This window comes from Agelaius tricolor, unplaced genomic scaffold (genome assembly GCF_023055355.1).
Source record: "Agelaius tricolor isolate 1412-34295 unplaced genomic scaffold, bAgeTri1.0.p SCAF_42, whole genome shotgun sequence".
In the NCBI taxonomy this organism is placed as follows: domain Eukaryota; kingdom Metazoa; phylum Chordata; class Aves; order Passeriformes; family Icteridae; genus Agelaius; species Agelaius tricolor.
The window spans coordinates 2,734,179-2,761,829 of NW_027269302.1; the positions used below are offsets into that span (position 1 = coordinate 2,734,179).

The 27,651-nt window shown below is 53.9% G+C and overlaps 2 protein-coding genes across 2 annotated transcripts in view; one reads left to right on the forward strand and one right to left on the reverse strand.

Annotated features, from left to right (window-relative positions):
• Window positions 1-27,651, forward strand: part of LOC139603913 (zinc finger protein 3-like) — a 255,596-nt gene that overhangs the window by 133,764 nt on the left and 94,181 nt on the right. The window lies entirely within an intron of this gene.
• On the reverse strand, window positions 16,378-17,881 carry LOC139603898 (zinc finger protein 211-like). Its single transcript, XM_071454900.1, has one exon. The coding sequence runs from the start codon at window positions 17,807-17,809 to the stop codon at window positions 16,856-16,858; it is 954 nt and encodes a 317-aa protein (XP_071311001.1). The 5' UTR covers window positions 17,810-17,881; the 3' UTR covers window positions 16,378-16,855.

Below are 27,651 nucleotides of genomic sequence, written 5' to 3' on the forward strand. Positions count from 1 at the left end.
AATGGGGAGGGTCCGCGGGTCCACAACCCCAGTGTCTCAGTACAAATGACTCCCTTCTCTGCCGTGGTGCTGCTGCCCTGCCTGAGAACTCAGCTCTTTGCCCCAGCCCTGGAGGGCACGAGACAGCAGCTGCACCACAGAGGGGCTGATCAGCCCCTGCCAGGCCCTGCAGCTCCCTGGCTCCTTCACTGCACAGCTCTAGGCCCTGCCTGGCCCCAGCTCCACCTGCTTTACAGAATGGCAGCCCAGGCACTGCCTGCATGGCTCTGCCTGCGACAGGGAACAGCCCCAGGGAGCTGCATCCCTCTGGGCATCACACTGACACCCACAGCAGCACAGCAGCATGGAATTCTGCTGCAGCAACAACGACTTTTGGGCTCAGCTCTGACAACATTAAAGCTCAAATTGGGAAGCAGAGGGAAGGAGAAAATCTGGAGCTGACCTGCCCCACCAAGGGCTGCTTTCCCCTCGTCAGACCTTGCCCTCCCCACTCTTGCTGGGAGCCACTTCCCCCCTGCCATGGGCCCTCATGGACAGAGCCAGACCCTGACTCTCAGCAGCTGCTTGGTGTGGCCCAAACCCGTGCACGGTGCTCACCACCAGCACAACTCCACCTCTTGCAGGAAGAAGGAGAGGAGGCCCTCGGGAAATTTGTTCCCCCTCACGCACCAAAGCCCAGGCCAATCAATGATATCATTGCTGGTGCCTTTAGAAGAGGGCCCAGGCCCGAGCTGGGCTGTGAGCAGGGGTGCTTTTCACCACAGGCTGCTGCCCAAGCACTGCTGTTCTCATGTCCAGCTGGCACAACATGAGGGCATCCAGCAGCACTTCTCCTTGGCACTGCAGCCAGCAAAGCCTGGGCAAGGCAGTGCCTGGGGGAGCCAGGTAAGGGCTGGGACCTGGCTGTGATGATCAGGGTTGCCCCTCCCTTGCCAACACCCTCCAGGTGCACCAGCATTCTCTGGTAGAACTCCATCACCGTGTTGGAGCACAGGGTCACCTGGTGGAAGAGAAGAACAGTCAATTCTCCCTTACAAAAGCTCCTTACCCACGTGTGATATCCTCCAGATCCTGAGGGAGGATTTGGCCTTAATTCTTCTGCTGCTCCATGTGCAGAGCACAGTCTGAGAGTCACAAAAGCCTTCTGGCAATACCAGATTTGTTAAACACCCCTTGCTATCAGGGCACAGGTCAGCTACATTAAAACATTAGACTACAGCTCTATGCACCACTGCATTCAAATTAAGGGGCCAATTTCTCATCTGACTACAATGACATCCGTGCAGAGGAAATCTGATTGAACACAATGAGTTCAGATGCACAGCAGGAACCAGCTCACCTTGCTGTTCATTCAAATCAGCCTGGCCATTTTCTTCTTGATCATCTTCATGGTCCTCCACATCTCCTTCAAGTCTTTGCATGTCCTCTTTAAGCGAAGCCTTCTCTGCTCCATTTTGTCATGGTTTAACACTGGCACAATGCCAGTGCCCCCATGAAGATACCTTCTCCCTGGTTTCTGCTGTGAGATGTGACCAGGAATAAGCAAAGCAGGCTCCTACTTATGGAAAAAGGAACCAGAACTTTATTAACTACTCTACAACTACAGATAAAAGGAACACACACACAGGGAAAATGAGAACCTCACAAATGCATTTCCTCCTCCCCCCACCAAATTTCCACACAATACATTTGTTTCTCAAATCACCAACTCTCGGTCCAGCACCACCCTTCAAACAATCAATCCTCAGTTCATCAAGAGGAGAGGAGTCCTTCTTGTGCCATGGGCTTCCCCTGGAAACACAATTGAAGCCTCATGTGTTCCTGTGTCACTTGTGGCACCGCCCGGAGTACATCTGCCGTCGTGACCTCTTCCTTTTCATGTCCAGTGCTCTCACCACTGAACACGGACCAGAACTGCTTCTAGGGTTGTCTTTTAAGGATGCTCTGTCCCGATCCAAAAAAGGCACAGTCTCTCCTTTGGGACACCTGTCCCCACAATCTCTCCTTTGGGACACCTGTCCCCCCCATATTTTTTCACCCCCTGGGGCCGAGGGGCATCAACACTGAACCCTCTTGGTTCTGAGGCCGTCATCTCTCTTTTGGGACACCTGTCCCCACAATCTCTCCTTTGGGACAGCTGTCCCCCCCATATTTTTCACCCCCTGGGGCCGAGGGGCATCAACACTGAACCCTCTTGGTTCTGTCCATGGCTATACAAAAAGAGTCCAGCAAAAGCCACTCCATCATCTCTTCCCACTAGGATTCTTCTCTATTCTTCTACTATCTCTCGCTTGCCCAGACCTCTCTCACACTGGCCCATTTTCTTCCTCATCTTCCACTCTACCTTCTAGGAAAGGTCAATGTTCTGTGAAGTTCTCATTCTCCAAAAAGGGGTTAAAAGCTCCTACAAGCGGCCGGCTGAACCCCCCCCTCTTCTCCGTCCCAGCCGTGCTGCCGGCACAGGCCCATGTTTATCAAGCTTCAAGGTTACAGTCTCAGGCACCGGCTCTCTCTTTCTCTCTCTCTGTGTCTCTCAGCGGGGGCTGCCCAATAGCTCCCGGTGTCTCTCTCTTTCTCTCTTCCACCCTTCCACCCCGGGGCTCAGGCCTACCTCTCCCGGCCACATGGCTTTCCCCTCCCCCTGCCCAGCCAGCAGCTGGGCCGGGGGAGAGACCCGAACTCTTTCCCGCTGGAAACCCAAGAGGACCCTCCCAGGGGAGAGCTCTGCTTTTAACCCCGTGTTCTCAGAGGCGTGTCCATGTCTCAATGGCCAGGTTAAATGCCAATATTAAAGTCTGAATATCCATTGGCCAAAAACACAGCATCCCAAAAAACACATTTCCTGTCAAACCACCACACATTTCCATCCTGCGCCTTCTGGCCTCTACTTCAGCTCTCCGGGCCGCTGCTCTCTGCTTCATGGCCGCCCTTCTGGGCCTGAGGCAGAGGAAGAAAGGCAGGAAGAGCAGCTCAGCAGCAGCCCAGGAGGGCCCCTGCTGCACGGCTGCCCAGAGCAGGGGTCCCCAGGCAGGCTCGGGTGCCGCTGGGGTAGCCTGCTCCAGGCCCTCTTTGCCCAGCTCTGCATCCTCATCCAAACTGATCACCACGGGCCGTGGGAAGCGGAAGAGGAGCAGCACCAGCAGGGCAGGGACTGATTTGGACACCATGGTCTGCAGGAGGAGAGAGGCAATTTGTGTTGCTTTGCACAAGAGTTGCAAACCCGTGTGTTATTAGGGAATGGCTGCTCCTGCTGTGCCAGACCGCTCGAGCAGGGCTGAGAATCTGGTGTCAAAGTGCATTCATGTGCTCCATGTTGTATGGGGCACCCGTGTGCAGGAATAGAGAACACCTTCCCTCAGATGGGATCTGCTGTGGCAAGGCCCCTCTGGTTTTCTCCTCCACGCAGCAGTTTGCATGCAGAATGTGGGCAGATGTAACTTGGAGGTCCTCCTGCTCACCCTTGGGTTCCCCTTGCAGAGCCTCAGCCCCTGCGTTCTGTCAGGGCCCCTGGGCAGGTGGGATATTCCCAGAGGAGAGGGGCCGGCTGTGTCCCCATTGCCCCTGTCCCTTATGTGCCTGTGTTCAGGAGGGCACAGAGAGGATGGGGACTCCTGCCTGCCCCATGTCCTGTCCGCCTGCCGGGCCTGTCCCAGGGCAGCCGGGCTGTGATTGCTGTGCTGTGTCCCCCTGTCCCTGCTGTCCCTGCTGTCCCTGCTGTCATGGCCCACTGCAGGTTCCACACCTACACAGCCATGGTGGCTCCTGAGCTCTGCAGGGACCCGAGTGACAGTCTGAGTGCTGGCACTCCTGGTTTTCTTGCATTTGGCATCGCGCAGAGCAGAGGCTGGATCACAGCACCAAAGGAGCAGCTGCTGCAGGGGAGGAAAGGAGCCTCTGCATGGCCAAGGGCTGCTGTGGTGCCCCTGTGTCAGGAATTCCCCACAGCTGACACCTGAGTCCAGCATGGACACTCACAGACACAGCGTTTGTTCAGGCATTGCCTTTATTGCATCTTGACAGGGACTGCAGCTGCCTGAGGGAAGTCACCCTCCCGAGACAGGAGGGCAGAGAGTGTAATTTAAATTAACCAATTGTGATTATAGGCATTTGTAGCGACAGTCTATATACTGTATATATGAATATTAAACAAGACACAAAATAATTATTGGATCATGAAGATCAAGCAACATTTGCTGGTTTAGATAAAAAGAAAGTATACTTCAGTTTTGGTTAACTGCAATAATTCTTGGTAATTTTGATGAATTATAAGTTCTATATAATCTAAAGAAAATTGCAATTATTTAATTCCTACTTATTATTAAAATATTTATGATCTCTTACAAGAGTATTAATCTACATTATAGTAATAAAAAGTTTGGAAAATGTTTCTAAAGACAATTATTTTTAAAGAAAACATTTTAAATATTTCAAAACTATTTAAGAATCTGAATCAATCTCCCATCATTGGGCCCGATTCCTTCAGATGGAGCTTTCCTCCGAGCAGATGCAAAGCCTCTGTATGGGAAAGGGTTAAAATAGATGCAGTTACTACAGATCCCGTGAGGAGAAAGAGGGCAGAGGGGCAGGGTGTGTCAGGAGCATGGAGCCTGTGCCCCGGCGCAGGGCTGTGCTGGGCAGCAAGCGCAGCTCTGTGCGCCGGCTGCTCACAAAGATGTACGGCTCGCCTTGGCCAGCCCAGAGAGCATCTCCAGCAGGAAGCTTTTCTTCACACAGCCACTGCCTGTGCTCCTCCAAAAGCCTGCCCTGCCTACCTTCAGCATCCTGTTTGTATCCCTATTCATTCCAATCAGCCTGGCCATTTGCTTTTCTATTTCTTTCGTGGCCCGGCGCATTTGCTCCATGTCTTTGAATCTCTTCCTAAGGAGCCGCCTTCTCCGCTCGCTTTCCACCTTCCTCCTTCTGGCCTTTTCCTCAGCTCTCTGGGCCGCTGCTCTCTGCCTCGTGGCTGCCCTTCTGCGCCTGAGCCACCAGCCCAAAAGCAGGAGCAGCGGCTGAGCAATTTGCCAGAGCTGGTGCAGGTAGCGCAAGGCAGCCAGGAGCCAGGGTCCCCAGCCAGGCTCAGCTGGCTCTGGGGGGGCCGCATTCATCTCCTCTGCACGGGGCTGCCCATCCCCGTGAAATCTGTCCACCACGGAAAGTGGGAACAGGAAGAGGAGCAGCACAAGCCCAGCCAGGACTGCTCTGTGCGCCATGGTCTGCAGTAGGAGAGAGACAAGGCTTTCACTGGGGCTGCCAAGGGAGCTTGTGGGGGCTGAAGTGAGGCCCGGAGGCGCAGGGATGTGAGGGCAGAAGCAGAGGGCCCCGGGCAGCTGGCAGGCAGCAGGGCCTGTGCCAGCGGGCCAGCAGCAGCAGCCCCGTGCCCCGGCCAAGGCGCCGGCCCCAGGGGCTGGCCCTGGGTGCAGGGGGACAATGCAGGCCCAGGTGCGGCGCTTGTGGCCCGGCCCTGGCCCGGCCCAGCCCCGCCACGTGCGCACTCACCGCTTGCCCAGGCTGTGCTGGGCCAGCGTTACCTGCGGGGGCCTTTTCCAGCTGCCCCCATTGTGACACGCTGCCCCTGGTGTCACAGGGGCCAGAGGCATCACAGCCGGGCCAGCCCCGCCCTTGGTGCCCAGCCCAGCTCAGGGGCTCCCAGTGGGCCCAGCAATGAAAGCCCCGGCAGGCAGCAAGTGCAGCCCCTCTGGGAGGGGATGGGCCCCAGGGGCTCCCTTCACAAAGCAGGCAGAAGTCCCCACTGATAAGTTTCCAAAGGGAAAAGATTATAATCAATAATGTTGAGTAGGATACATATTATCAGCTATGAAAACACCTGAGGTGCTTTTCCTAATGGGACTTGTTCTTCTGTCAGTGGGGTTGGGTGATGGTCGCTCAGGTTTTCTTGCTTGACTATTCCCTGATCCAGTCCATCCAAGACTTCTGTGAAACCTTCCCATTGTCAGACAGCAGAAATGAAGAACTGCAGTGAAACCACTTCTAGTCCCCTTCAGATCAAGAAGGTGCAGGGGGGTGGTTCTGGCAGAGAATTTGAGCTGCTCTGGACAGAGTCGCACTGCTGTGTTAGCAGGGACTGGCTGCTTGTGTTTTCCTTTGGATGAACAGAATCTTCCTTGTGTCCCCAGTGAACACATGGAGCTCATACCAGCAGTGCCTCTTGCCTGTTCCCTGCCCAGCCAGACCTTCCAGCCCAGCTGAAATGCCCAGCGTGGCCTTTGAGCACAAAGGGATTGCAGAGCCAAAAGCATCTGTGTAGCCACCATGGTGTTCAGCGGCTGCTGCTCGGGGAAGGGCACTGAGAGGAGGCCACTGCTGCTCTTGTCAGAGCGCTGCTGTGCAGGGATGTCCCTCGCCCTGCTCAGTCCCACATCTGCCCATCTTTTGGCCTGCTCTGAGCTCAGGCGGATGCCATCTGCTCCCAGCAGACCCAGCTGCTCCAGGGTAGATGCACAGGCATGGAATCCAAAACCTTGAGTATCCCCTGAGTAGCCAGGCATTCAGCTGTTCAGTTTGTCACGGCCCACATCAGGGGTTAGAACAAGATGGTTTTTCAGATTCCTTGTGACCCAAACCATTCCAGGCTTCTAGGATTTCTCCATGACTGACTTTGGTCCCCTCAAAAGACCTCCTCTCTCCTCTCTTCCCTCCACCTGTGGAGTACGCATTCTGATGCTGCTGCTGCTGTTGGGACAGGTTGGTGGATACTCTTCCTGCCATCCCATGGGTGTAAGCATGACTCCTCTCTGAAGTCTTTGTCCCTGAATCAGTGCCTTCAAAGAACAGTTATCTCCCCTCCTTCCTTTTCCATTCAGCACTTGAGCACACACAGCATTTCTCATCCTTTTCCACAGAACAGTACAGGTGCCAGTTCCCATCTTGTGGAGCCCTCTGCCATAAATCAGCCTGACAGGTTTATTCTCTACGTAATGGGAAATGATGACAAATGCAGCTGCATAATCTAGTTAGTAACTCACCATAATGACTGCTTCTGGGCTGATTTATGGGTTTTGTCACATGTGAGCTTTCAGAACTTTAGAGGTTACATTTTTCACACTTTTTTGTTGGAATCTCAGTTTATCAGACTTTACTGCAGCATTAATCACTTGCAGTACAACCCTGGACTTCACAAATGTATCACATCAGCGTGAAAAAGGCAGAGAAAACAAGAACTGTTGTGAATTAATGAGCCGGGTAACACATGTCTCACAACAGCGATGAAACAACCTGTGTTCTTCTTCAAGCCGCAACAGAAAGTCCCAAAGTCTGGTTATTTAATTTTTTTTTTTTTTCACAAAACATAGGCAGCAGCAAAGAACTGAAACAACACAGCCAGGCTTGAAACCTGAAAGATCTGCAAGGCTGAGTCTGTCCTAGTTAATGGTGAAATGATGTGTGAATCTGTCCTAGATGTTCAAATGAAGAAGATTGATTCACAGTTATAATATGGCTTCTAAGCAAAACACTGGGATTATATAGGAGAAATGCACGTGTCATGAAACAACCAAGAAATCAGAGAGACAGTTCCAAGCTCTACTGTGAAGGTCTGGGAAATGTTCAGAGTTACCATCTATGGAGTTTGGTGCAGGATAAGCTGGAAAAAAAGGCCATCATTACCCAAATTGATTTCCTTTGGGCTGGTTTGTTGGTTTTTTGGTTTGTTTTTTTCTTTTTTTTTTTTTTTTTTTTTTTTTTGTTTTGTTTTAGTTCAGGGTTTTTTTGTTGTTGTTGTTGGTTTTTTTTGTTGTTGTTGTTTTTCGTTTTTTGTTTTTTATTGTTTGTCAGGTAATGTTTTATAATACTCCAAGAAATATGTTGAAAAGGTCAGCATGATCCATCAGACACAAGCAGGGGGGCTGGGGTAGATGCAACATGTTCCTTGCACTGGAGGGTAGACAGAGGCAAGATCTGGTTTGGGGTCAATCACACCTGGATCAGGGAGGTGGCTGAAACCTGGGCTGGCCAAAGCCTTAGAATCACAAAATATCCTGGGCTGGAAAGGACCCCCAAGGATCACCAAGTCCAACTCCTGGCCCTGCAGAGGACACCTCCCCAAGAATCCCACGCTGTGCCTTGGCATGTGCTGGTGGGCAGGAGCACACAGCTGGCTGTGGCTTTGGGTGCATGGGTAAGATGAGATGGTGAGGAGCATCCCTGCTCCCTGAGCTCCTGGAGAGCTGCAGACACTGATCACTGGTAAGGACAGCACCAGGGGCATGGCCTGGGGCTGGTGATCTGGTGTCTCCTTCCTGCTGCTGCTTTCTGCTACAGATAACAGCCTGGTACCAAGGTCTTGTTGCTGAGGTGATAAACGGCTGGGGAGATTCCCTCCCTGCTCTTGTCTGCACGAGTTCTTATGCTCAGCACCAGGAAGGATTGGGCCAGAATGGAGGCATTTGGGGTCTCAGGGCTGAGGCTGAGACAGACAGGCAGGCAGAGCAGCTCCTCCTGGCTGATGCAAACATTAGCCCTGTGCTGGCCAGGCCAGTGATCCATAGCTATGGGTCCACAGTTATGGTGGTGCTGGGTATTCACTGGGAGAAGAGGAGGTGTAAAATGAAGCTTCTGAAGCTGCTTGGGATCCTGGAAGCTGCTCAGACCCCACTTGACCACAGTGGTTGTTTGGCCAGCTGAAGTGATGGAATTCATTGGGCTGTGCAGGGACAGTTTTCTGTGCAAACATGAAGGACTTTCAGGGGGGATGAAATATGGCCTCATTGTAGAAACAGCTGGGCTGAACACTCTTTATTCCAGCTATGAATCTTTGCTCTTAAGAGCAACAGATTCCACCTTTCATTAAACCAGAACTTCTTGTTGTTGTTGTTGTTGTTGTTGTTGTTGTTGTTATTTTGAGGAACATAAATGACCTTTCTTGTTTATTTTATTAGCATTTTAAAATCGTTCTAGTTTATTTCATTAGCATTTTAAATCATCTTGTCACCCACTGCATGCATGAAACATGAGATGTTACCAAAGTGTAGCTCACTTCAGACAGGGAGTGCTGATAGTTGGCAGATCTGTACAGGTGTCCTCATCCTGGGTGCATTGGATGTTATCCCATCCAAGCAGGCAGTTTAACACAAGCAGCTATTTCACTGAGCTTAATTAACAACAGAAATAAAAACTATATCTTTATAGCAAAGTTACTTTGACATCTACCATCACTCAGCAAGAGGTTTATTGTTATGGACACATAATATTGGCTTTTTGCAGAGATTAAAATGGATTTTCTATCTGTGGTGTTCAAGTAACTTTGTTATTGTCTTGGTTTGAAAAGCCAGGTGTCTGCTAAGGAAGGCAGGAGCCTCCCCTGGAATGGAAAATGTAAACCCCTCCCTCTGAATTGTTATAATTTTGAAATTAAGGAGCTTTCAGGCAAAGATATGGGAATAGGAATAACAGTTCTTTTTTAGGAAAAATTAAAAATATAAATGCAGTAGTACAAATGAAAAAAACCCCACTGACAGAGTCAGAACAGGACGTGACCCCCTGTGGGTCAGGCTGTTGGCAGCAGTCCCATTCAGTGGTGGCTGCAGCCCTCCTGCAGTGCCAGGTGTGGCTCTGTTGGAGCAGGGATCCTGGAGAAGGGTGGAGTTTCCCTCTGAAGGTCCAGGGCTGCTGTAGATGGGCCTGGGAATCTTCCTTCCTCTGGGAATCCAGTTGGAAAAGGCTGATCCTCTGGGAATCCCGTGGAGAAGAAAGACAGCTGCTCCTCTGGGAATCCAGGAGGAAAAGGCTGCCTACAGTGTTCCAAATCTCAGATTCTATCCAGGTAGGAATGCTTGGCTCCTCCCCCTGGGCGGAGCATCTTCCAATGGGATGATGTCCTTTAATCAGCCATGCAGTGACACTCAGTGGACCATTACCAGAAGATTAATAATTAATAATTAATGGCCTATTAATGGAACACACCTCCCCACAGGGAGGATTGGTTGTGGAAGAGAGAAACTGCCCAATGAACAGAAGATAACTGCCCCACCACTGACAGATGGCAAACAGAACACACACTTATCTTGCAGTCCAGGACCTGTCCCCACTGGCTGCCCCCATTCTCCAGAGTTCATGGTGTCCAGGGAGGCTGCAGCTGCCGGTGCCGGGAACAAACGAGACGGGTCTGGGTTTCAGAAAGCTCCAGAATCCATTTCTGACCCCCGAAAGACAGGGCAAAGGCAGGGCCGTGGGGCTTTTATAGGGTATCCCAGGGCTGGAGTTTGGGTTTGTGTTGGATCGGCGGGAGAACTGTGGCATGCAATATGACTGATCAGCAAGTCTCGAACTTTATTGAGAGTCACACATATTTATATTGGTGTTAATAAAGCTCATACATATTGCAAAGAAGAGCTCATTATTGGTTAGTTACTTATCGGCCAACTACGCCTCCTTCTGCATTCTTGTGGTTATTCTGTTGAAACTATTCTTCATATTTTTGGCAAAAGAGCCTCTTCCCTATCCTGTTGTTGCATCAAGGGCATAATGTCCTTGCCTTATATGGACACTGACTGCTGACTTCTAGACTTCTCTCCTTCTTGCTTAACCAGGGGTATTATGTCGACGTGACCTTTCTCAGCCAGCCAACTGTCCACAAAGCTCAGCGGGACAAGGCTCCTGTCCATGCTCTCCCACATTCCACAGTGCCCAGGCCACACCAGGAGTGCTCAGAGCTGCAGCCAAAAGCTTCCTATCGATCCTCTCTTGCAGAGGACACCAGCACAGAGGCACAGGTGCCACCTCCTCCAGCTAAGCCCAGGAGATCCACCTCCTCACCAGCTGCAAGAGCAGGACGCTTATGTGCCAACCGCCCCTCCCAACCCCTTCTTCCCCTCGTGCCTTGAAGGCTCATCCCCACCTTGAGACACCCGGGGCAGGAAGAAGAGCTGGCTCCGGACGATGTCCTTGTTGGTGTGGAAAGGAAGGTGCCCACAGAGCAGCTCATAGAGCAGGATGCCCAGGGACCAGATGGTGGCTGGCTGGCCATGGTAGCAGCCAAAGAGGATCCACTCCGGTGGGCTGTACTCTGGCGTTCCTATGGGACACGGGCGCAGCTCATCAGGCCCATGCTGCTCCCTCCCTCCCAGCCAGCTCCCGTTCCACAACAGCCAGGCCCTGCCCTGCCACAAAGCAACTTGGCTGCAGCTGGCTGAAGATGGATTCCCCCTCCTTCCTTGCCTCCTTCCTTCCCCCCCTCTTCCCCCTCTGCCAGCCAAGGGGGGAACTCCACTGCCCAGCTGGGCCCCGGCTTTGGGCTCACCTGACATCCGGGTGTAGAACGTGTCCTGGAGGATCGTGCCGCAGCCGAAGTCGATGAGCTTCGCCTCGCCCGTGGCCAGGTCGACGAGGACGTTCTCGGCCTTGATGTGGCGGTGCAGGACGCCGCGGCTGCTGCAGTGCCCCATGGCCTCCAGCACCTGGCGGAACAGCCCCCGCGCCACGGGCTCCGTCAGGAACCGCCGCTCGTGCAGGAAGTACCAGAGGTGCTGACAGCGCTGCGGACGCTCCATGAGCAGCGCGAAGCCCTCGGGCACCTCGAACCAGTCCAGGAGCCGCACGACGCCGGGGAAGCCGGGCCGTGACACCATCCAGAGCAGCGCCAGCTCCAGGGGCACAAGGGCGCCCTTGCGCTGCGGGGGGACCGCGATGCCGTCAGCGGGGCCGATGCTGCCCCGCGCCTCGGGCAGCCCCTGCCCGGCCCCGCCGCGGCTCGCCATGGCCCGGCCCGGGGCGCTGCACGGCCCCCGCTCACTCCACGCTCGCTGCCCTCGCAGCGTTCCGGCTGCCGCCCTGCCGGGCCTCGCCTCAGCCCCGCCCGGCACGCCCCGCCGGCTCCTCCCGCTGGCCCCGCTCACTCCCCAGCCGCGCCCACTCCGAGATGTGCTCCCGGGACACTCGCTTGATGGCCGCCTGCGAGCTAAGGCCAGCGGCGGGCTGAGCTCATCGCCCGTCGCCCGCCGCCGCCCTCCGAGCCGGCCCCGTCTCTTCCCGGGGCGCCATCGGTGAGGCGGGGACCGGAGTAAACGCTGCCGCAGCCGCCGCTGCCCAGCAGCGGGCCCTGCCGCTAGAGCTGCTCCAGGGGAGGCCTCTCCGCCCGTGCAGGCGGCACCGCGCTGCCGCTCTTCTGCCCGGGGCACCCGCCCGCCCGGCGCGCTGCTGCTTGCCGAGCTGCCCCAGGCTGCAGCGGCTCGGGGCCGGCGGCCGAGCTGGCGAGCGGCGGAGCTCGGAGCGGGGCAGCTGCCGGCCACGCTGTCGGCCACGGGGCGGGAGCCGGGCAGGAGCGGGGCGGCTGCGGGCAGAACCGTGGCCGGGGCTGGGCCAGAGCCCGCGCCAGGCGCAGCCAAAAGCCCGCGCTGCTCCGCCAGCACCAGAGCGAGCGGCTCTTCCAGCGGCGCCACAGCCAGGACGGAGAGAGCCCGGCCGAGGCGGAACCACGGCGGGCCGGGCAGGGGCGGGCACGGGGCGGCTCCGCCGAGGGTCGCCTTGCGGGACGCGGCATCAGCTGGGCTGGGAGAGGTGGAACACGGACGGAACGGCACGGGACGGGAGTAGAGTGAGTGTGAGAGGGAGAAGGGGATGGGGAGCGAGTGAAAAGTCAAGCGGAAAACCGATCGAGAGAAGCGCTGCTGGTGCTGGTGCTGCGGAGCCGCCGGAGCTCGCGGCCGTTCCTCCGTTGCCCCCGCGAACCCAACGGAGGAGCCGCCGCGCGCCCCAAGGAACGAAAGAGAGAAACAAACAAATCACACCCCAAAGTCATTCCTATTAGAGAAGTAACCAAAGAAAACAATGTAGCAATAACGAAGACTGTTGGCTTCTGGCTTCTTTCATCTTTGCATGAGGCCAAGCATTTCATGGGGAACAATTGCCTCTTCTGACAATTTTGCCAGAGTGGACAGGAGCAGAGCATTTACTTTTCAAGTAGAAAAGGAAAATCATGTCAGTAATGTCATCTCTGTCTCTGTTGACACAGTTGCAGGCTGCCAAAAGACATGGTCTGCAGTGTGGAACTTGGGGCCAAGTTTCTTTTTCTGCCAGAGGATGAGGAGGGGAAGTATCCCAGAATCATGGAGTTGTGGCATGGTTTGGCTTGGAAGGGATCTGGAAAATCCCATGGCTGCAACCCCCCTGCTGTGGCTGGGGATCCCTTGCACTGGACCGGCTTGTCTAGAGCTCCATGCAGCCTGGCCTTGAATACTGTCAGGGACGGGACACGCCCACCTTCTCTGGGCAACCTGTTCCAGGAGAGTCTTTTTTCTGAATCGCTTACCTAAACCTAATCTCTCTCCATTTGGATCCATGCTCCCTTGTCCTGTCCTTGCCTGCCCTCGTACAAAGTCCCTGTCCAGCTTTCTTGTGTGTTGCCCTCAGGTACTGGAAGGCCACAGCTGGATCAAGGCTGGCTCTCTTTCCCAGGCTGAAGAAGCCGAGCTGTGTCAGCCTTTCCTTGCAGGAGAGGAGCTGCAGCCCCGGCACCATCTGGGTGTCCCTGCTGGGCCCCTGCTGCAGCGTGTCCACGTCCTTGCCGTCCGTGCCGGGGAGCCCGGCAGAGGCGGAGGCAGCGCTGCAGGTGCAGGGTCAGCGGCGGGGAGGAGACCCGGCCCTGGCAGCGGCTCCGGGAGCAGCGATTGGCGCTGGGCCGCCCGCACTGCAGAGAGCCGGGGCCCTTGTGCCGGCCCTTGTGCCCAGGGCGCCTTTCCCCGCCGCCCGCCCGCCCGCCCGCTCGGGGGAAATGCCCCCTGTGCCGCCCCTCAGGGCCGCCCCTCGCCGCTGCCCCGGGCGCTCCCGGCGCCGCCTGGAGGGGCCCAGGCCTCGGCCTCACCCTGCTCAGCCCGAGGCCTGGAAAAGCAGATTCAAACACCCACCCAGAAAGTGCCCCAGGATGCCAAGGTCAATCTTTTGTCACCAGCACGGCTTTGCTATCAGAGTCTGGACGGGAGTAGAAAATCACCAGGGGAAAAGAGCATGAACAAGTTCTGCCTTGGCACTACCTCTAGCTATGGGGTACCAGTTGTTGGTTTCACTGGCTCTGGATTGAAGGCACTTGAGACAGTAATTCATGTTCAGACTCAAGTGTTTATTATTTCTTATCAGTAAAACAGCCTCATTACTGGGAGTTCAGCAGCTTTTCATTAGAAGGCACAAAATGGCCAACAATCTCTTGTTCCAAGGTCTTTTAAGACTAAACTATCCAATTAGGAACTGACACCTAGATTATTTTCCCTTTAACCCAATAACTGATCCCAAAGAGCCTGCAATGTGGAATTTCTGCCCAATTACAAAAAGCCACCCAAACCCATGAAGAAGAAGGAAGAAGCATGAAGAAGAAACCCAGGACGAAACACTGTGCCCTCCATTTTGCTTCCATCCACAACATACTAAAAATCCCAAAACCTCAATTTCACAGTCAGAGTGGAACCAAAGCCCAAAAACTGGAGGTGATAAGAATGGACTAAAACCACAACCAAGGAATCTGCATGCTCCGAAAAGGCAGATCCAAGGAAGAGCCTTGCTAAACAATTCTTGGAACATGAAACAAGTTTTGGGGAAAAGTTTACTATGCATGAGGGTCTATGAATATGCACCAGGCTGATGTAAGGGGAAAGGTATTTCAGGGGATCCCCGAAGGTAACAGGGTGCTCCTGGCTGAGTGCAAAGATGCACCCGGCCGTAATAACCTTTGCTCCATGGTCCTGGTCTCCCATTGTCCCTTATTAAACTTTTTACATTTCCACAGGAGAGTGGAAATACCTTTCCCCTTACATCAGCCTGGTGCATATTCATAGACACTCATGCATATCCATAAACTACTTTACATATTCCAGGAATGATTTTACATGGCCCCTCCTTGGGTCTGCCTTTTCAGAGCATGTGTGTTTCTTGGCTGTGGTTTTGGCTCCTTCTCTTTATCACCTCCAGTTTTGGGTCTTGGTGCACTCTGCCTTCAGACGGGGAGTGCTGATAGTTGGCAGATCTGTACAGGTGTCCTCATCCTGGGTGCATTGGATGTTATCCCATCTGTCGTGAATGGCGGGAGAAATGCAACACACTATACGCGTGAATGGCAAATCTCGAAGTTTATTGAAAACTCACACATATTTATATTGGTGTTAATGAAGCTTATACATATTGCAAAAGCTGAGCTCATTATTGGTTAAAGCACCCTTGGATCAACCACACCTACTTCTATCTTCTAATAATTATTTTGCTTCTATGTTTGCATTCTTCTAGCTTCTCTACCTAAGATATCTACATTTTCTGGCAAGCGATTTTCTCCCCCGTCTTCCTGTTTCAGAGAAGGTCACTGTGACCTTTGTCAGTGATTGGACACTGGTTGCTTAGTTCCCAGCTTGTTTCCCCTATCCTTATCCATTGGTATCACATCAAAATGTCCTTTCTCAGCTAACCAATTATACAAAAAGCTCTCTACACCCATCCAAGCAGGCAGTTTAACACAAGCAGCTATTTCACTGTGCTTAATTAACAACAGAAATAAAAACTATAGAACAAAGTTACTTTAAAAAACAGTCCCAGCCCATATTTGATCCCAGTCTGTGTGGTCCTGATCCATATGGTCCCAGTCCCTGGAATCCCAGTCCATACAGTCCCAGTCCATATTTGATCCCACTCCAGGCTATCCTGGTCTGGAGGGTTCTGATCCACACGATCCCCATCCATGTGATCCCAGTCCAGGTGATCCCAGCCCATATTTGATCCCAGCCCATCTTTGATCCCAGTCTGTGGGGTCCTGCACACACTCCCAGGGTCTGGAATTCCAGTTCCCAGCCAGGAAAAAATGTTCCTGCCCTTGAACTTCCTTCCTATCCTCTCAACAAATTGCAATAAAATTATAAACAAAGAAATAATAATTGAAATTAAATAAATTACAATAAAAATAAAATATGAAAATCTCAACTCTTCTTTACAATACTCCAACTATGAGTCAAACCAAACCAACAACTATTACTATAATATTACCAATGCATATAAATAAACAAATTATATATCAAGAAATACCTTTTGAAAATTTTAACTCGATGACTAATGTACTTTAGATAAAAATATCTAAAGAAACTACCAAGAAATCTAACACCTCTTAGTTAAATAATTCATATTACAAATATATAAACACAAAACCAAACACCACTATAATTTCTCAGACATTTCAACCAAACAATTAAACTTTAATAACATCCTTAAGTACTCTTGAAAAATTAAAATTATTTTTAATAAATTAATTGTGTGTGGGTGGTTTTATTTCAATATTGGTTTTTGGATTGTTTGGGTTAGATGATTTAAAAAATGGGATTTTTATAGGAATTGAATCAGCTGAGAAGGTGGCACTCTGCAAACAGAACTGACTGAAAATGAACGAGACAGAAATCAGTAACTCTGAAAGTTTTATTTGCTATCAAATACATCCCACACACCCAGCCCCACACAATCCCCATCCCATTGCTCCAAATTGGGATCCCACTTCTCCCAATCTCCTTCCAACCCCATCTCACCCTGGTGGCTGTGGAATGGAGAGTTTGGCATGGGACTGAGTTTTTTTGAGGAGGGAACAAGGAATTTCAGGTAGGATTGAGCCTTTTTGGGTTAAAATTCATTTATTTTCAGTGGGATTTGAGTGGTTTTGAAGTGACAGATTCATCCCTCTTGGCTTTTGGAGTAGAGAGAAATGGAGAAGAGAAAAAAATTCAGGCCAAACCAAAGGACAAGCAGCCAGGAGTGTCCCCAACATGGATCACAGGGAATGTGAGTGACCAGCGCTGTGCCCAAAGTGCCTCCTCCAGTGGGGGATGGAGCTGCAGCAGCGCACGAAGCTCTTCCCACACTCGGGGCACTCGCAGGGCTTCCCTTACCGGTGCCTCCGTTGGTGTCGGGTCAAGTGAGAGCTGCAGGAGAAGCTCTTCCCACACTGGGGACACTCGTAGGGCCTCTCCCCTGTGTGGATGCGCCGGTGGGTGACGAGGGTGGAGTTGAGCTTGAATCCCTTCCCGCAGTCAGGGCAGCGGAAGGGCCTCTCCTCTGTGTGAATCCGATAGTGCAGGAGGAGATTGGAGCTGGTCTGAAACCTCTTCCTGCATTTATCACACTCGTAGGGCCTCTCCCCTGTGTGGGTGCTCCGGTGCCTGACGAGGTTGCAGTTGCGCTTGAATCCCTTCCCACAGTCGGGGCATTGGAAGGGCCTCTCCTCTGTGTGACTCTGATAGTGCTGGAGGAGACTGGAGCTGGTCTGAAACCTCTTCGCACACTTGGAGCACTCATAGGGCCTCTCCCCAGTGTGGCTCCTCTGGTGGCTGATCAGGCTGGAGCTGCAGCTGAAGTTCTTCCCACACTCCCCACACTCATAGGGCCGTTCCCCAGTGTGGATCCTCTGGTGCCTGATCAGCTCGGAGTTCCTCCTGAAGCTCTTCCCACACTCCTTGCACGTGTGGGGCTTCTCCCCATCATGAAGCTGCTCATGGAGCACCAGCTCCGAGCTCTGGCTCCATCTCCGGCCGCCTTCCCGGCCCAGGCTGCCTCTTTCCCCCTCAAATCCCCGCCATCTGCGTTTGCAGCCCCTCCTCGTGCGGCATCTCCGGGCCTTTTCCTCCCCGTTGGCTTCCTGCGCCGTGGAGCCGCTCAAAACGGCCTCTGCCACCAGGTTCTGCCGCGGGCATTTGTCCTCCCTGCTCTCCATGCTCAGCTCCTGCTCTGGGCGAGGAAGGACAAGGACAGCATGGGATTTGCCTCCGTGCCACAGGCAAGGGCAACGAGATCCCCCCAGGCCGTCTCTGGGGACGCACTGCCCCCTCTTGGCTCTCCCCATTTCGGGATGCCGGGGCTCTTTGGGCTCCCGGGCTCCCTTCTCCCCTCATTCTCTGCTCTGGGCTGCAGCGGCTCCAAGGAGTCCCCCCTGCCCCTCTCCAGGCTCTTGAGGCTCCCGCCAATGGCGGCGCTCCCCCCTCTCTGGCCTCCCCACTTTGGCCTCCTGGGGCACACAGGGCTCTGCTCCTCCAGGCTGCCTCTGCCGGCAGCCGCCACCGCCACCCCCCGATGTCCCCCCGAGGGGCCTTTTCCGCTCAGCCTTGGACTTCTTCATTCTCCAAACATCCCCCCAAAAACCCAACCCAGGGACCCCCCGGGATATCCGGGCCGGGCTCCCCCTCCCCGCTCACCTGTGCCATGGGGGGGGGGGGGGGCAATGATCCCACAGGTGGGGGCTGCGAATTCAGGCAGGGCTCGAGACTGCGTGGTTCCCTGAGCTCAGCCTTGATCCGCCCTTGTCCCTCCTCTTCCTCCCGCTCCTCCTCTGTCTTATCTCCACCTCCCTCTCCTCCTCCCCCCTAACCCCGCCTCCTTCACTGCTCTCTCTCCTCCCCCTCCTCCTCTTCCATCCCCCCTCCCCGTCCCCTCTGTTATCCCCACCTCCTTCTCCTCTTCCATCCCTTCTCCTTCTCCTTCTCCTCCCTAACCCCACCTCCTTCTCCTTCCATCGCTCTCTCTCTCCGCCTTCATCCCTGCCCCTGCTCCTCCCCCCTTACCCGCCTCCTCCTCCCCCTCCATCCCTGCCCTTCCCTCCCTCCTCCTCCTCCCCCAGCAGCAGCCACACCCTCGGTGCCCCCTTCCCGCAGCCCTCGCAGCCCGCGGCAGCAGCGGCCATGGAGCCGGGCCAGGTCGGCATGGGCAGCGCGGGGCTCTCGGCTGCTCCCAGCCGCTGCGGGCGGGGGGAACCCGGCCCGGGCCAAAGGAGAGGCAAACTGGGCAAACTGGGCAAAGTGGGGGCTGCACATCCAAACTGGGCCTTGCTGGGGACCCTGCCTGGCCCCTGCCAGCCCTTGGGGCTCCTCTCGGCACATCCGCCAGGGGGGAACGCACACAGGCCTGGGGGATCCCAGCAGTGGCAGCACTGCCAGGGACTGGGCTGCACTGGGATCGTACTGGGAGTGACTGGGGCTGTACTGGCTCTGTACTGACATCATACTGGGACTGACTGGGCTGATCTAGGGAGCAACTGGAACCACGCTGGAGGCAGCTGGGACCATACTGGGAGAGACTGGAAGCAACTGGGATTATACTGGGACCACACTGGAAGGGCTGGCATGTGACTGGGATCAAACTGGAGCTTACTGGGATCATATTGGGGTTGAAAGGGAGCGACTGGGATCACAGTTTGGGCTACTGGGAGCAGCTGAGGGAAACTGAGATGATGCTGCAAGCAAACTGGAGGAACTGGGAAGGACTGGATGCATGCTGGGGGCAACTGGGATATACTGGGAGTGTCTGGAACCATACTGGGGGGACTGGAACCACACTGGGAACAACTGGGACCATGCTGGGGACAACTGGGACCATGCTGGAGGCAACTGGGAGTGAGTGGGACCATGCTGGGAGGGACTGGGATCATCTGGGGAGTGACTGGGACTAGAGCAGGGGCAACTGGGTTCAACTGGGACCATCCTGGGAGTGTCTGTAACCATAGGGGAGTGATGGAAGCACACTGGGAACAGCTGGGCCCATGCTGGGAGCAACTGGGATCACTCTGGGGGCACTGGCATCAGACTGGGAGTGACTGGGAGCAACTGGGATTAGACTGCAAGGGACTGGGATCATACTGGGAGTGGCTACACTCATACTGGGATTATACTGGGTGTGAATGGAACCTGACTGGGGCTTACTGGGAGCTACTGGGCCCATGTTGGGAGGAAAATGTGACCCACTGGGAGCAACTGGGATCGGCTGGAAGGTTCTGGAACCATGCTGAGAGGACTGAGACTACAACTGGGGCAACTGGGATCATCCTGGGAGCAACTGGGGCCACCCTTTGAGCAACAGATGGAAACTGGGATGATGCTAGAGGAAACTGGGAGGAACTGGGAAAGACTGGGATCATTCTGAGGTAACTGAAACATACTGGGAGTGTCTCTAACCATCCTGGGGGCACTGGAACCACACTGGGAACAGCTGGGACCATGCTGGGAGCAACTGGGATGATGCTGGGGGAAACTGAATCTACCCTGGAGGCAACTGGGCATGACTGGGACCCTGCTGGGAGGGACTGGGACTATTCTTGGGGCAACTGGGATCATCATGGGAGGAACTGGGAACGTCTGGAATTATGCTGGGAGCAACTGGGATCACAATGGGATCCCAGTGAGAGCAGCTGAGTCCATGCTGGGTTACACTGGGAGCTCATTGAGAGCGACTGGAATCACATTGGGATTGACTGGGAGTGGCTGGTTTTGTGGATTTTGGGGGGTTTGGATTTTGGGGGATTTTCTTGGCATTTTGAGGGGGAGTTTTTCTGAGGGTGGTTGGGGGTTTATTGAATTTTCTTGTGGCTTTTTTTGAATTTTGGGGATTTTACTGGGATTTTGTTGGGATTTTTTGGGATTCTCAGAAATTCCAGGGGTTTTATTGAGATTTTTAGGAGATTTTGGGGCATTTTGTTGGAATTGTGGTGGCATTCAGAGGGATTAATTGGGGATTTGGGGTTTTTGGGATTATTGGTGGGATTTGGGGGGTTTGGGTGTTGCCAGGATTTCCTTGGTTCTTGGGGGAGATTTTGTGGGACTTTTTCTAGATTTGGGGACCTCTTTGGGGGATTTGCGGAGTTTAATCAGGAGTTTTGGGGTTTTTGGCATTCCAAAGGATTTTATGGGCTTTTATTGGGATTCTAGAGTGTTCTAATGGGATTTTGAGAGATTTAAAAGGATTTAGTGGGTTTTATTGGGACTTTTGGGGCTTTTAAGGAGATTTTGGTGCCTCTCAGCCCTTCCCCACACCCAGGGACTGCCCCAAAGCCCCCCTAAAATTCCACTAAAACCCCACAAATCCCCAAAAATTACAAGAAAACCCTCAAAAACCCCAGGGAATCTCCAAACATCCCAGTGGAACTCATCAAAATTTTAAAAAACTCACTAAATTTTCAATAAATCTCCCCCCAAAAGCCTACACAACTCCAACAAAACACCAAAAATCCAAAATCCCCCAAATCAACAAAACCCCCCAAAATCACATAACCATCCCAAAACCCAATAATTCTCCCCAAAAACCCCAATATTTCCCCCCAAACTCCAAACAAAATCCCCCAAAGCCCAAAAAAGCCACCCCGAAATCCCCAAAAACCCTCTCAGAACCCCAAAATCCCCACAAACCCCCCCAGACTCAGTGGGGCCGTCCTGGATCAGGGGGCACCGGCCGGTGGAACAGGAGCCAGGGGAGGGGGCACCATGGGAGACCCCCCCAAAAACCGGGGGGGGGGGAACCCCTGCTTTGCCCCCTCCCCCCGAAACCCCCAGACCCCGGTTCAGGGTGGGCCTGGGACCCCCCGGCACCCCCAAATCTCCCCCGGGACCCCTCCAGGAACGCCCAACCCCGCAGAGCTCCCCCAGTGTTGGCCCAGAACCTCTCTGGACCCCCAAACCCTCCCCAGGACCCCAAAAACCTCCCCAGGACCCTCAACCCCCCCCAGTTCTCCCCAGAATTCAGCCCAGACCCACCTGAGACGCCCCCAAATCCATCAAACTGCCCCAAATCCCCCTCAGACGCCTCAATCCCCCCAAACCTCATGAAATCGCCTCAGACTCCTCGAAATTCCCCAGACCCACCTCAGAACGGCCCAGATCCTCTCGCAATCCCCCAAAATCCCCTCAGACTCTCCCAATTCCTCTCAGTTCCCCTAAACCCACCTGAGAACGCTCCAGACGCTCTCAAGCTCCCCCCAAAGCTCCCTAAAGCCCCCTCAGACCCACCAAAGCCCCCTCAGACCCCCTCATTCCCCCCAAACCCACCGCACACCCTCGTGTTTCCCGTCGAGGGCCCCAAAAATCCCCAATTTCCCCTCAGACCCGCCCCAAACCCCCCCAGTTTGCCCCCGGCCTCACGTCAGCTCCGCTCTCCCTCAGAATCTCGCGCCTCCACCGCGTGTGCGGGCTCTCAGCAATGGCGGCGCGCCCCGCCCCGAACCAACCAATCATCGGGCTGCACATCCCTGAACTAACCAATCACGGCGCGGATCCCCTCAGCAAGGCCCGCCTCCCCCTCGCCCGTCCCAGCCAATCAGAGGCGAGCCGGAAGCGGCGCCCCCTTCCCCGCCGCCGCCGGGACCCCCCGGGCTCGGGACAGGAGCGGGAGGGGCCTGAGAGGGGATCGGGGGGGGGGCGGGGGAGGGTCCGGGGGGTCTGGGGGGGCTTTGGGGAGGGGTCCGGGGGTTTGGGGGGGTCTGGGGAGGGGTCCTGGGGCATTGTGGGGGGACCTGGGGGCTGCGGATGGGTCCTAAGAGGGGTCTCGAGGAGGGGTCGCGAGACATGAGACACTCATGCCACAGTGTAAGCTGTAAGCGAAAGGAATTTTAAGAGCTGTTTTGGTTATTTCAGAGGAAGTTTAAAAGGGAGAAGCTGCTGTGTGATGTTATGATCGATTTTTGGTGCCAGAGTCCAAGGAGTTTAGGGCTGGAAATCCCAGCCCCACTGGATCCAAATGAGGAAATCACCTGGCCCTGTCCAACCAAGGTGTCACGTTGGTGAAATTAAAAGGCAAAACACGGTCCATAAGATAGAAAGGAAAGTGGTACTGCCTCAAGAAAACCTCTTAAGCAAGTCTGGCTGCACTTTTTATTCAAGAGAAAAGCAAAGTTCAGGAGAAAATGAAAAGTGTTTTGCATGGCTGATCAAAGACATCTGGAAGATTTAGAAGAAAGCCCAGCAAGCTGCTGCAATTGATAAAAAAAGATTAGTGCAGAGCAATTTTCTTGGAGATTGCCAGGAAAGAGCAGAATAGCAGAGAGCAGAGAAAGGGATCCACCCTGAGGTGTCTTGTCCATATCCATGACTGACTCCAACCAATCCAAGAATATCCTGAGCTGGAAGGGACTCACAGGGATCATGAGTCTGACTCATGGCCCTGCGCAGGACATCCCACCACGGGTCTGAGAGCCTTGTCCAAACATTCCTTGAATTCACAGGGGCTGGGACCATTCCCTGGGGAGTCTGTTCCAGTGTCCAGCACCCTCTGGTCCAAATCTGATGAAAACTGCACCAGGACAGAGTCCAAACCCAAAGACTAAGGAAAGTCAGGAGACCCCTTGGTCTGAATGCACCGAATGTCCCAGCACCAGACCCATGATTCAGAATGGGCAGTCATCAATGCAAGATTAACTAATTGTGGGAGTCAGAAGTAAGTTGAAGTGATATAAATTGAGGTTTTTGGCCTCACTGAAAGGTGCAATGGCCACAAGCTTTCAACGGAGGACTCACAGGAAGAAATGTTAGATTTCCTAAAAGGCCAGTTGAGGTTTTGGAGGATGGAGCCCACCAAGACCTCCAGAAGTAGGAGAGGGGCTGAAAGGATGAAGTCAGCAGGGACAGAAATGGGAGAAAAGCCACACTTGCCAAGGAAATTTCAGAAGCAGAGATGGCAACAGCAGCACTGGCTCCAGCTTCCTCAGCTTCTTCTTTAAGGTGGGAAAGGAGGAAAAGGGGGGGAAGATGTTCTTAGAAGGGAAGGCTTGGCACCGATGGGGCTGTGGACTCCTCACCTGAAACTCCCTGAAACTGTGACACTGGCTCAAACCACGGCATTTTTTAAAAGCTAATTTTCTTGAGAGCAAAATTTTGAGTCTTGAAAGTGATCTCAAGCTTCACACCTTATCTGAGAAAAGTGTTTAAGCAAACACTGAAATTCTCAGTGACATAATAGAGATACAAGGGTAGGCATTGAGAACTCCTTGATTCTCCTGGATCCTAATGCATCTTAGGATCAGCTTAATAAAGGAGGAATGGATTTAGGTGCTGGCTCCAGTCCAACATTCATTAATATTTGTGGGTGTGGATGTTGTGGCTGCCCCATCCCTGGAAATGTTCCATGCCAGGCTGGATGGGCTTGGAGCAATCTGGGATGCTGGAAGGTGTCCTGTGGCAGGGGGTGGGACTGGATGAGCTTTAAGATCCTTTCCAGCCTGAACCATTTGGGGATTCTGTGATTCCATGAACACGTCCACACCCAGCCTTACTCCAAACGTGTCAAGCAGGGACGGGGGGTTGGCAGTCCCCAGACAACAGTGGGCAGGAGGAGAAGAAGCTGGCACGGATTAACTGAGCTGCTCTCCACAGAAAGAGCAGCAAGGGGGATTCTCAGCCAGGACCAGCCCCAGAGGGACCCGGGCTCCTCCCTGGATGTGAGGGGGAATGCAAACAAGAGGCGTCACACATTCCTCTGTGCATCCCTCACCTGCAGCTGGCCTGAGGAGGTGGCCAGCTCACGGCCAAAGGGAAGGGTGTGTTTGTGCAGCATCCTGGCTTCCATGTGGGCCAAAGCAGAGGCAAACTCCCGTTTGATTAATGAGCCCTTGGATCCAGCTCCCTGCCTCCCTCCGCTTGCAAGGAGCACGATCCCAGCAGCACGCACTGCTGGCCTTCAAGGGCTGGCTGGGGCAGCTCCTGATAGCGCTGTTTATTCAGCTTCCCCAAGGAAACAGTGTGGATTTTATTAAATGATCCCATCAGTGTTTCTCCATGCTGTCAGTGCAGACTCCAAAGGATGATTCCTGTTGGCTCGTAGGTCTTTGTCCACGCACCGAGAGCGGCAGCCAAGGACAAATCGTTGCGGGACGGGGCGGTGGGAGCCCTGCTGCTCCGGCTGCGCAGCCCTGCCGGGCTCTGAGCCCCCCGTGCCACATGCCAGGCCACAAAGGGGACAGCTGGCCCGCCAAGGACAGTGACACGAGGCACAGGGACACCTGGGACTGCCCTTGGTGCTGTCACACTCCCGCATGGATGGCTTCAAGGGAGAGAGGCACAGCCCATGGAGACCCAGGCACAGGCAAGTTTTTTATGCTATTTGAAGTGGCACGGATCCTTTTATCCCAGAAAAACGGCATCTGTTTGTCACCTGCTGGTTCTTAGCCCTAAGAATTACATTGATACTGCCCGGCCAGTTTTCTGCCTATTTTTGCCAGTTTTCCACCCCATCATTCCCTGATTTTATTCCCCAAACCAATTTTGCCTGTTTGGTATGCACGCTGGTTTTCACCTCAGGAGTGAAGCAAATAATCCACTCAGTGAAGAAAACACAGCTATGAAGTGGAGGACTGTCCCCTTTGGGACACAAAAGCCACAGCCACCCACACTTGGACAAAGCAAGCTGTGGCAATGCCAGGAGTGACTGTGCAGTCAGTATGGATGGAGCCAGGAGTACATTCCCCAGGGAATCCTTCACATGGGCTTGGAGAGGTGTCCAAAATGCAAAGCCCATGCTTTTCAGAGTACTCCCCTGTGTTGCTCTGAGTTTGTGCTGAGGTTGTGGGAATGAGCCAATCCTGAGATGTATCTTCCCATACTGAAAAAAATCCAAGGTTTTTGCTGGCAGGCACCACCTTTGTGTGTGTGTGTCCAAGGGCTTTGCTCTCAAAGCTCACCCTGAAGATCCACCAGATGCCTTGGTCACTTGCTCTCTCTGCCAAATGAGCAGAGGGCTCATGCTCTGGGTGAGGGGGGTCACAAAAACACATCCAGCAACTCCATGGCCCTGTGAGCTGCTGAAAAATCAGACAAGGAGCTCTGGAGCTGCTTTTCATGCACATGGGATGGCTGAGTGAGCCTGCTCCTCACCCTCCTATTTAAACACAACCTCTGCCCTCAGCTGCAGGGAGAGTGTTTCACCCTGTGCGAGGCTCCCAGGGAAGATCTTCCTCTTTGGGAAACTGCACTTGGAGTGGATGTTTTGAAGAGGTTCAAACCTCCTCTCTCTCACCCATGGAAGGTCACTGTGATCACTGTAAAACAGAGCTTTCGAGTTGTTGGAGCCTAGCCTGTGACTTCCCCACTGTTTTTGTCAGCACCTGCACACCCAAATGTTTCTATGCCTAAAACAGCACTACTGAGAGCTCAGAGTGATGTTGTAGAGAGGATCTGGGGGGAGCCTGTGCAGGACAGCAAAAGTGCAGCTCAGTTTCTGGCATATTTTTGGTTAAAAATCATCACATGCTGCAAGCTAAAGTCAGAATTGAACCAAACAAAAATGCATTTATCATCCACAAGTCTAAGATCCTGCAGAATCAAGAAGCTTTCCTTGCCCAGCTTTGGAAAGATCACTTCTCTGGCCTAAACCCTTCTTATGCTTCTTGTTTCTTCTTTATTTCCTAATTTTTTTTTTTAATTCTTCTTAGGTCTTCAGTTTATTAAGCCATCGTCTAGCCATCCATTGCACTGCAACAAACCTTGGACCAAGCTCCAGGAGCTTGTGGCAATGGCCAGAGCAGCTCTCCAGGGACTGGCTCACAAGGGCTGGGGCAGGGTGACAGTGTGTCCCCTTGCAGAGGACAGGCACCAGCACACAGCTGCTCTCCTTCCCTCCGTGCTGGCCACTCGGTGGGTGAAGTGTTTCTTCTTCTGGCTGCAGAGAATGAGGCTCCAAAATCTGGCAGCAGTAACAAGGAAATGGAACAGCCTTGCCTTTCTTCAGGGTGAGGGCTGCTGTGTCTGGATTTCAGCAGCACTCAAAAGACCACCAAGCCAGCCCCTTTCCTGCCACTCCAGTGGGAAAGGGTGGCATGAAAGCCCAAGTCTCAGGTGTCCGCATGGACATGCCTAAGCAGAGACAAATCACAGAATCCCAGAATGGTTTGGGTGGGAAGGGACACTAAAGATCATTCATTCCACCGCCTTCCACTATCCTATTGCTCCAAGCTCCTTCCAGCCTGGCCTTGGGCACTCCCAGGGATCCGGGGCAGCCACAGCTTCTCTGGGCAGCCTCTTCCAAGAGCTGCATCCAAAAAAGTCACAGAGGCGTCTGCGTGCACTTTGCAGGTGAATCCCTCACTGGGGCAAGGAGATGAGCTCAAGCTCTGAGTCTTGTAGGGAAATGTTTCCCCTAAGCCAGCATAAAGACTGACTATGTTACTGCAGGCTGGAGAAACCCCTGAAATAGTGACAGACAGCTGAAGGGAAGAATATATTGGGAAGGGAATCATCCGGCCGGCTGGGAAACGCAGGGCTCTGAAAGGGGATGGGGCGGCACAGGAAGAACATTCCTTTCTCACGACAAGCGCCTGCAGCCGCTCGGGAAGCATCGGCCGGGGCCGCCCGCTCGCAGCCCGGGGCCGGCAGCGCTGCTCCTGCCGCGGGCAGATGCTGCTCTGGGCGGCCGCAGGCTCATCCCGGACCAGCAGCATGGATGGAGAGCGATGAGGTGCCCGGCAAGAGGCAGCCTGAGCCCCAGATGCTGCGGGGGGCTGGCGATCGCCGCCTGTGCCGGGTGCGGGCGGCCGCGGGCGGCGGGGTCACCCTGCCCTGTGGCCACCGCTGGGCTGCGCGCATGGAGAAAGAGGGAGAGGGCAGCGCGGGGCTGCAGGGCTGTGCTTTGCAATTCCGCGCCGTGCTCGCTTCTCTCTGCCCTCGGAAGATGGGGGGAACTGCAGTTGCTTCGTGCTTTCAGCTCAAACGGGGCTTTACAGCCCCTTCCCCACCTTGCCGAGGGGCACAGAGGAGTGGATCAGCCTCGGAGCAGGGCTCCTTTCCAGCACCCTGCTGCTCATCTCCTTGTCTCTGCATCTGCTTGGCCACACTGTTTCATTAATTTGTCTGTTCTTCCCCAAATTTCTGAATTATTGTCAAAACCAGGGCTTGTGGATACATGGAAGTGAAGAATGAAACCCCTCTCCTGTGTCTCAGG

Excerpts from the sequence above, each read along its gene's own strand:
- LOC139603898 (XM_071454900.1), bottom strand. The coding sequence starts at position 17,809 with ATGGGGAGAGCCAAGAGGGGGCAGTGCGTCCCCAGAGACGGCCTGGGG.